We start from the raw sequence: 9,787 nt of genomic DNA on the forward strand, positions 1-9,787 counted from the left end.
TTAGGAATCACAAGATCCATTTCTACTCTTTCAAAACTTTTTATTATTATTAAAGCCTCAAACAAACATACATAGGGCTGCCAGCACTCCCACCCTGGATACCAGGGAGCTTCAGCCTTGGCAGGCCTAAGTAAGAAAATCCTTGTTACACCTCCTTGTCAACTCCCTGGGGGGTTGTCAGCAGGGGACAGAGGAAGCTCCGACTCTGAAGGCGACTCTGAAGGCGTGATCACTGGTAAAAGATCTCCCCAGGAGCTGACTCGAGCACAGCGATACAAATCCCTATGGAAAAGAGAGGTCACCGCGGGCTGTAGGTTCTTGCCACCTCCCCCTAATTTTGGTCACACTCTTTATACCTGCCATGCTGGCGGGCTGTGATCACAGCATGCTGCATATGTCCATCTGGACAGCACAGGTGACAATGCACATGGCGTGGCCGTTTAAGGACAGGCTGAGTGATACGCGGCCAGCGATTAGCCTCCTCTGGAGACCCCCGGGCAAGAATTACCATTGAGAACTTTTCCTCTTTTTGCTTCTTCTTGTTCTAAGATAAGGATACAGAGAGACTATTTGGAGAAAAAAAGAGATGGGAGAAAAAACTGGATTCCCCCCGCCCCCCATCCCTGCAGCCCTTTTCAGATTCTATAAGCCATGTACACCCAGGCCTGCAAACCTCCAGGCTCTTGTCTGACTTCTCCAACTCCTCCCACCTCTGACTCCTTATCATCCTGTTCCCCCAGGCTACTTTCTCCCTGCCCTAACATTCCCAGGAAACATACCCAGCTGAAGGGGATGCAGTGGTAAGTCTGAGAAAAGCTACAGGCCAGGGGCTTAGAGGCTGTCAACTGGGGACAGGGAAGTTCATGTGGACACTGTGAACACATAAGGCAAAAAAAAAAAAAAAAACAAAAAAAAAACAACAAAACACCCAGAGAATCATACAACTGAAAAATAAAGAGTGACAGAGTTAAGAAGGGCTAGGGCAATGGTAACATAGGAGCTGGAGGCAGGGAGAGCCAAGGGAACAACTAAGAAAGATACTGAATAGGGACACAAAATAGGGTGGCTTAGCTTTACCCTCACTTTTCCCGGCCACAGCTGAGTTTACATCTTTGCAGGCTGGGAAAGGCAGAAGTAATACTCACTGGGGCAAAGACAAAGCCAGGTCGAGGGTCCAAAGGTGACTTCTCTTTTCCCTAAAATAAAAAAAAAAATTAAGCTGGGTCTGAGGGGTCTAGTCTCATAACTCAATCTCTGTACTCAGTAAACTGAGGACTCCTTTAACATTCAATTCTGATAATTATTAACTAGGCTCCTTGAGTTAAGCTGGCTGCTTCTCTAATACTCCAAACAAAGAACCTTCTCTTTGTAGTAGGAGAAAAGCAGGAACTTGGCACATAGTATGGTGCTTTCCCTTGTCAGCAACCTCTACTCTCAAAAAGATCTCACTCCAGGACAATTAAATTTATGATTATACACTGGCTCATACTGTCCCAAAAGATAAGGTTCTTGGCTTAGCAATGCCCTGGATCAGGGGTTGGAGCACTTACTCTTTTTTAAAGGCCTAGAGAGTAGGCAAAAATCTGTTTCTGTCCCGACTATTCAACTCTGCTGTTTATAGTATGAAAGCAGCCATACACAGGACACCTGGGTGGCTCAGTTCGTTGAGCATCTGCCTTCAGCTCAGGTCATGATCCCAGAGTCCTGGGATCGAGTTCCACATCACACTCCTTGCTCAGCAAGGAGCCTGCTTCTCCCTCTGCCTGCTTCTCCCTCTGCCTGCAGCTCCCCCTGCTTGTGTTCTCTCTCTGACAAATAAAATCTTAAAAAAAAAAAAAAAAAAGAGGCAGCCATAGACAAGAGACACACCAATAAGCATGGCACATATAAAAGTAGGTAGCAGGCCAGAGTTGATCCACGGGTCCTGGTTTGCTAATCACTACCCTATATCGTAACAACTTTATATGCATAATATCCTGAGAGTCACCCTTACCATTTTATGACAGAGTCTCTTCAGTCTTAAGGGAGCAGCAGTGACCACTGACAGATGGTGGGGCAGGAGTAAAAGAAGGAGAAAGACTCTTACCTTAAGGATGAGGTCCCTGGCATCCATGAGAAGGCAGTGCCCAGCTTTTGTTCCATTCTCTACCAATACCTGTTCACAAAAAAGGAAAATAAGCATAAGCCCTGAATTACATGAAAACATAAACGCTAGTAGCTCTGTAAGAACATTAACAGATGCAGCAGAGGGCCCTAAAGGAAAGGGCCATCCCCACATAAGATGGGAATGGAGAGCATAAAAGAGGGACAAAGGGATCTATGCATGAGAAAAATGGTCAAGAATGAACACAAGTTTTGGGACGCCTAGGTGGCTCAGTTGGTTAAGCATTTGCCTTCAGCTCAGGTCATGATCCCAAGGTCCTGGGATGGAGCCCCACCCCCGGCTCTCTGCTCAGTGGGAAGCCTGCTTCTCCCTCTGCCTGCCCTTCACCCGGCTTGTGTTCTCTCTCTTTGACAAATAAACATAAAATATTTAAAAACAAAACAAAAAAACATACTTAAAAAAAAAGAAATGAATGCAAGCTTCGATGGAGGCAAGGAAATGCATGAAACCCATGACGCTGCTTTAAAACTTGAAGGGAAAAAGGAATTTCAGCTCACCAGAAAATGACTTGTCTTACGCCATAGGCTTTGGACTAGTTCAGTGCGGTCAGCCTTGCCGGGAAGCTCACTTAAGGAGAAGGCTGATACCACCACATCGAATTGTACCTGAGAATCAAAATAAGGAATGTGACAGATCTGACATCCCCCCTCCCGACCCTCCTTCCAAGAACCTAACAAACTTCTATCCCCTTATATTTCTTCTGTTTTATCTTCTAACACTCAAGGCTGGGTTGCAAAGCTGAAGCCAGGGTTTTCCATCTGCCAAATTCCACATTTAACACTCTAAACATTGTCACTTGCCTTGGGTGATACAGGTAGAAACTGTCTGAAGAAGACACCTGGAACATAAGGCTCCCCAGATTCTGAACCACCTGTGGAGTAAAGCAGAGGCGCAGTAACTACGAGTGTACAGGTATAAACTGAAGTGATCTCTCGATAAGAAACAGGGTCCCAAGGCTAAAGAAAACCATCAGGTGGGGCACCTGGGTGGCTCAGGTGCTTAAGTGCCCATCTTTGACTCAGGTTATGATCCCAGGGTCCTGGGATTGAGCTCTGTGCCCTGCATCAGGCTCCGTGGTCGGGCTCCCTGCTCAGTGGGGAGTCAGTTTCTCCTTCTGCCCTTACCCTGGCTCATATTCTCTCTCTCTCTCAAATAAATAAAATCTTAAAAACAAAAACAAAGAGCAGGGAAACACTGGGTTGCCTGTCCTGTTTATCTTACCCAATGCCCCCCTCCCCCCGCCCCCAGTCCAGCAAAGGCCTCTACAACCCTCTGCTTGACCACAACACTGGAAAGAAATCAGATTCATCTTTAACTTTCAGTCCTCCTCTACTCCTCAATAAAACAACTTTTTCATTCTCTGCTTAACTCCTTCAACTTTGAAGAAACCCTTCCTTATCCTTTGTCCTCACCTTTCAGTAACTTTTCTGCCAAAACCAACATAGCAGCTGAGCTGTCCACACACAAATATTCACGTAGGCTCTGGCCCCAAGCACTATGAGCAGCCCTAAGATGGCAAAATATAAATCACCATTTCTCATGACAAAGAGTCATCCCTACAAGAGATCCCTCTGCCCCCAACCCCACCCTGGGAAACAGAATGTTATCTTAAAATGGTTGGAAAAACTAACAGTGTTATTTTCTTACTTCATTTACTACTCCTTAAAAAAAGGGCAGACTCAAAAAAACTATTTGTAGGTAAAAAAAATCTTGGTGCTACGCCCTAGGCTAAATTCCTTTCCTTTTTTATCCTTCTAAACATGGGTCTTTTTTCACTTGAAGTTGCTTTAAGTTCTGGCCCTAATCCATATACTTTCTTATGCCTTACCTAATCTGAGTGAAGAAACATTCTAGTTCCCAAATTTCCTATTCTCCCTCTGGTTCCCTAGTCTCTTGGAGTGTTATACACATGGCTCTGTAGAGCTAGAACTGATAGAGACAGAAAGATACTTACCAAGTGACAGAACCAGTACCCGAGCCAAAATCCATTAAGGTTTGAGGCTGGAACTCTGGAACTCGAGCCTGGATCTGAAGAAATATGTAACACTCCACAGTAGGGGAAGCAGACCCTTATTTAGGGCCACTATGAATTAGGGGACCATGACAGAGCAGATGGGATGCAAATGTTTTTTGAGATTCAATGTAAATACTTTATAGACTGGGAACTTCCTAAAACAATGATTTTAAACATTTCTTGGGTCATGAAACCCTTTCAGAGGATAAAGAGAGCCTCTCAAAAAAAAAAAAAAAAAAAAAAAAAAAAAAAAGACATGCAATTTCCCAAGAACCGTACCCCAGGAGACTACTTTATGGATAAGGGAACTGATGGTAACAGGTTGGAAGCTGAGGGGCTTTCACCTCATGGAATGCCCTGGAGACTGCTGCAAAGCCACCATCCAGTCTTGCTGCCATATATACCAGGCTCAGGCTCTCATTGTAGCTGCCAGAAAAACCAGAGAGTCACACCCACCAGGAATAACCTCCACCCCATAGTTAACCTTCTATATTTTTAGGAATGAAATCTTTGGAAAGGGCTCCTCCAGCTCAGTACTTTCACTCCTTAAAAGAGAGAAGTCCTGAGTTACAAACCAGGTAGGCTTTTCAAACAGGAATTGTGTAACATTACTTCCCCAGTCTCCTCCTAGAGACAAGATTTTTTTTTTTTTTTGCAGACTTTCTAGCCCCCCTTACCTCAGTTCTTGCCAATGGTATGTAGTTTTGCGCAGGGCTCGCAGCACAGCTTCACGAAGCTTCTCCTCCACTTGACCTAAGTCTGTGGTGAGAACAAGAACTGAGTGAGGACCTAGGAAGACCAGGGCTCAGATCCAGTATCTGAATATGCTGCTTGCCCATTCCTCTGCAATTTCCAACCTTGGCAAAATCTCAAAGCTTAAGAAAAAGCCAAATCTAGAGAAAAATTTTGGGTAAGAATAACAGCAACCACTACCATTACCACCAGAATGCATGAGACAGTATTTTATCTCTACCAGCAATTTATTCAACAAGATCAAAACCATCCCACAGGCTTTGCTCTCTTTTAAAGGGAAGTTCTCAAAGATTTAAAAGGATAGGATAAGGACAATATTTTGTGGATTTCCTCAGGTCCCCCTAAACTTTAGTACGTGACATCTCCAATGTTCCTAGAGGGAAGAAAGGGGTTTGAAAAAGCTCATCTCAGGATTGTGTTCAACTCAGTACTATTTTATCTATTGAGCACCTATGAACCAGGTACTGTGGGAAGTGCAGGGAACACAAGATGAATAAAAGGCAGGTCTGTAGTATTAAGGAGCTCACATTCATGAAAATAACTTGATGAGTTATACTCATTCTCCTATCCCTGAAGAGTGTTTCAATACTGGACAGGGAGCCATACAGGGATTTTATTTCACTTTAATAAAAACTTAGACCGTCCTAATCCAATGGATTTGCAGGAAAAAAAACCCGAAGACCTAGATTTTGACAGGATATTGAAGTACCTTGCTGATCTTTACCAAAGTCCCAAGAGCAATCTCGGAAACTATTCGGTTTTAGCAAGGCATCTGTAACAAGCAGCTCTGGCCAGAAAATCAAACAGGAAACCGCAGTATCTACTTGTCATAGATACTCAAACAGATCTGTAAAATTATTCCTTGCTCTTAATTTCCCACCGGTATTTCAATTGGGCCTACTCTTTATTCTCAGGCCCTACCTGGGTTTTCCAGGAATTTCTTCTCAAGATGTACAGCCCGTCTTTGCAACTCCTGGGGCTCTACAGGTAAACGCCGGCTCCACAGATAATTGGTCAGTGCTTGCACCTGCTTCTCCACATTGGGCATCGAGCTCTCTATGGGCCAAAGATGAAACGCGACATCACTTAATGCAGACCCAGTTTTCGCTTCTCGGGTTTCCGCTTCCCACCGTTACTCACCGAGCAGCAGGAACTGCGCAGCGGCAGCCAGTGCTGGCGGTACCTCTATGCATGGCAGCTGCAAGATGCCGGGGTGCCGGCGATGGGGCCTCTTTCCCAGAAAATCGGAATTGTTATCGACCTGGGATATGCCCGGAACGACGGCAGCGAGCGTCTGCAGGCCGGGAAAGAAAAGCTGATTGCGGGGCAGAGGGAAGGCTCTGACGTTCGCTAAGGAAGGGGCTATTCCTGAGATCCAGAGTTTCTCCGAGAGCAGGGAAAGCAGACACTCACGCGAGACTGGGGAGCTTCTGCACCGCCGCGGCGCCACCTGCTACATACCAGCAGATGCCTCAGTCCCCTCACGGTCGCCATGGCACCGGCGGCGAGCAGGAAACGGAAATGATGAGACCCGTGACGCGCACGGAGCAGTGTCAGCCAATGAGAAGAGCGAGTGCTTCTAGTAGCCAATAAGCAACCGATATGTAAATCACCTCGAAGGGTAACGGTACGCGGGTGGGGTCAGGCACTGGGTTCCTGCGTAGCAGTCGACTGCCAAGTGGCATCAAGGTTGTGTGGGTTTTGGTGTCGATGTTCCGAGGTCGAGGGGCGGGGTGGGGACGTGCCCTTTTCTGGGCTCTCTAGAGAAGCGCCATAGACAGGAAAAGACTATTTCTGGATGTATTACCTACCTGTGTTCCTTGCTTCTCTCTCTGGAGAACCTCTGAAGTCTTGGGATTTTTTGTCCCTGTGTGTGAGAATGGGAGAATTCAGTAACGGAAAGATAAGAAAAACCCAAATTTAAGCAACCCAAGATAACAGAAATTAATAGTTAATAGATACAAAAATTTTTTTGTTTTGTTTTGACATATTGTTCTCCATATTAAACTGTCCTCTTAGGGGGTGCCTGGGTGGCTTAGATTCAGCTCAGGTCATGGTCCCAGGGTTCTGGGATTGAACCCTGCATCCAGCTCTCTGCTCAGCAGGGAGCCTGCTTCCCCCTCTCTCTCTGCCTGCCTCTCTGCCTACTTGTGATCTCTGTCTCTGTCAAATAAATAAATTAATAAAAATCTTAAAAAAAAAATAAACTGCTACATGTCAGCAGATGCCTGACATGTAGATCTAAGATGTCTCTTAGATAAGTAGCTAACACTTAGAACATACCTGATACAGTGGGCAAGCGCATTTACATATTACCACATTTAGTCCCTGCTATCTGTGAGATACATTCTGTTAACATGATTTTGCAGTTGAAAAAAGTGAGTATTCAAATGGTTAAATATCATGCCCAAGATCACAAACCTTGTTAGATGACAATTAGATCAAAACTTGGGCAGTTTAGGGGCCCCTGAGTGGCTAGGTTGGTTGAGGCAGGGACTCCTGATTTCAGCTCAAGTCGTCATCCCAGCGTTGTGAGATTGGGTTCCCTGTTTAGCGGGGAATCTGCTTGAGATTCTCTCCTTCCCTCTGCCTCTTCCCCCACTCACGTGCTATATAGATAGATAAATAAATCTTTTTTAAAAATAAAAATAAAAGAATAAACGGGCAGTTTAAAGTCTGAGCTTCACCTTTAAGCTTATACTCGACCGGATATTGTTGGCCCTTGGACTGTAATTTAGCAAGTTAACTGGGAACAATATGCTACATGTCCTGAAGTGTTAAATTAACATGTAGCATTAAAATGAACTCACTGGGCTGTGTGCCCTCTTGATTCTGTTAGCAAACACATTGGTCAACTATGGAATATGTTAACGTTTTGGTATCTGCTGATTGGATGGGTGAAAGTATTGTCTTTGCTGCAACTGCAAGAGTCCAAATATAATAATTATGAGGTAAAATATGGGGAACTATATCCATTGGAGAGTTAAGTGTCTGGTTTGCATTTAGGTTAGTAAGCTTCGATTCTAATAAAGGAGACTTTGGCTTTATAATCTGAGTGCTCTGGAAGGAGTCTTGTGAGGGGGGAAAGGAAGAGGAAACCAGAGGAGGCAAGAAGAACTGTTAGAGTGGGAATCAAGTTTGAGCTCTGTGAAAGAGGGCGAGAAGTAAAACAGATTGGATACGCACAGTTCTAAAAGAGTTTCAGCCAGGCCACTGGAGAATCTTTGAGCCCAACATTGAGGTTAGAGGCATCCCACTTTGGGCAGAGACAGGGATGACTTAGTATCCCTGCTGCACTGATTTTTTGAGGACAGCCCATGGGAAGTGTAGCAGATTCAGTGTGGCAATTGGGGCCATTGTCAATTATGATCCCCATGGCAGGAGATCTGAGGAGTGCGTTTTCATAGCTGCCTAGAGCCACACAGATCTACGTTTCCAGACGGGTTGAAGGGACAATTCCTTTAACCTTCATACGGGCCTCTGTTCCTAAAGAGAAACTTAGAAGAAGGAGGTTAATGGGGCAAATTATAGCCACTATCACTGCAGTCGATCTCAGGGCTGCAACTGGCCCGCATCCATTCCCTCCTTTACTATGCATTCTAATTTCCCCTCACTTTCCACTACATGTCCTCAGGTTTTAGTGGCTTACCTGGTATTATGACTCAAACCTTCATTCCTGAGGAGTCCAAACCCTTGACAGTCATATCTTTCTCTGGCTGAGATTGCTGAACACACATATTCACAGTTACAGTGGAGCATGGGAATTCTAGGAAGCACCCAAATAGATCGCTTGGGTTCTACACGAAATCCTGTCCAGCCTCATTGTGTAAAAGCAGCCCTATATCCTTCCTCTTGCTAATAAGGACTACTTATCCCTGACAGTCTGCTAACTCCATCTTTCTTTTTTTTTTTTAAAGACTTTATTTATTTATTTTACAGAGAGAGAGAGGGCACAAGCAGGGGGAGCATCACGGGGAGGGAGAAGCATGTCCCCTGCTGAGCAGCCCCTGCATGGGGCTGGATCTCAGGACGCTGAGATCATGATCTGAGCTGAAGGCAGACACTTAACCAACTGAGCCACTCAGGTGCTCCTCCACATTTTTTAAAAAGATTTTTTTAAAGATTAAGGGTTCATCTGCTCTGGGACCTGGACCTTTGGCCCCGCAGAGCCCAGAGTTACAGAGAAGAAAGTACAAAATTTCCCAGTTGGTCAGTGGGTGTGGTAAGTGGAGCCACTTCTGCTTCTGCTCTTTGGTTGCTGGAACTGTGTATTTTTCCTATTTGGGACACAGTATCATTTAGAGCTCTCTTGTTCAATAAGCACACTGGATCCTGAAGAATGGTACCCATGCCTCTGAGATGTTGCTTTAGCTGTGCATTTAGAAAGCCAGCCTTTCCCCTCCTTCTGCCCTCCCTCCTTTCTCTTCCTCTCTCTCGCACTCTCTTTCTCTTGCCCTCTTTCTTTTTCTCCCTTTTGTCCCCCTCCACCTCTCTCCCTTGGAGCTGGAGTGTGCTGTGTCTTTTCTTTTGTTCTGAAGTAAACACCAGTCATCTCTTCTCATTAGTCCTCTACTGTCTTCCAGAGGTAAGTGATATTACTGAAGTATCTTCAGCAGCAATTAGGGGAGTTGTTCTGAACTGTGATTAAAAAGAACGTCATAGTTTAGCTAATTCTTGGTTATACCTCTCTGTGACTTTGATTTTATTTATCAGTCTAGCAGAGCCATCTGGTGATGATCTGCACTACCTTTTCGTCTTTGATGTTTGTTTTTTCTCTTTCCCAGATTTGATAAATGATTTGTCCTCACTTGATCTACTGATCCAGGATACAGAAGAGGTCCCACGCCATAGTCTTG

At 45.0% G+C, this 9,787-nt stretch overlaps 1 protein-coding gene across 3 annotated transcripts; it reads right to left on the minus strand.

Moving 5' to 3' along the window:
• Window positions 1–19: 19 nt before the first annotated feature.
• METTL17 (methyltransferase like 17) lies at window positions 20–6,440 on the minus strand. Of its 3 annotated transcripts, XM_046009932.1 has the most exons (14): window positions 6,345–6,440; window positions 6,072–6,225; window positions 5,853–5,987; window positions 4,856–4,937; window positions 4,523–4,604; window positions 4,119–4,192; window positions 3,577–3,671; window positions 2,965–3,035; window positions 2,662–2,769; window positions 2,087–2,155; window positions 1,146–1,196; window positions 780–872; window positions 357–544; window positions 20–282 (listed from the first exon to the last, which is right to left on the minus strand). In XM_046009932.1, the coding sequence occupies exons 1-14, from the start codon at window positions 6,423–6,425 to the stop codon at window positions 159–161; spliced, it is 1,407 nt and encodes a 468-aa protein (XP_045865888.1). In that variant the 5' UTR covers window positions 6,426–6,440; the 3' UTR covers window positions 20–158. The 3 variants fall into 3 exon arrangements, with proteins under 3 accessions (XP_045865888.1, XP_045865890.1, XP_045865889.1); XM_046009934.1 differs by lacking the exon at window positions 2,662–2,769 and having other exon boundaries at window positions 6,345–6,434; XM_046009933.1 differs by lacking the exon at window positions 780–872 and having other exon boundaries at window positions 6,345–6,434.
• Between the last annotated feature and the right edge of the window lie 3,347 nt (window positions 6,441–9,787).

This window comes from Meles meles, chromosome 6 (genome assembly GCF_922984935.1).
Source record: "Meles meles chromosome 6, mMelMel3.1 paternal haplotype, whole genome shotgun sequence".
Classification (NCBI taxonomy): domain Eukaryota; kingdom Metazoa; phylum Chordata; class Mammalia; order Carnivora; family Mustelidae; genus Meles; species Meles meles.

Bases quoted from the DNA above. Each gene is read 5' to 3' on its own strand.
- METTL17 (XM_046009932.1), bottom strand. From the start codon at position 6,425: ATGGCGACCGTGAGGGGACTGAGGCATCTGCTGGTATGTAGCAGGTGG. The intron at 5,988-6,071 runs GTGAGTAACGGT...TTTGGCCCATAG, and splicing joins TGCGCAGTTCCTGCTGCTCG to AGAGCTCGATGCCCAATGTG. The intron at 4,938-5,852 runs GTAGGGCCTGAG...TTCTCACCACAG, and splicing joins GAAATTCCTGGAAAACCCAG to ACTTAGGTCAAGTGGAGGAG.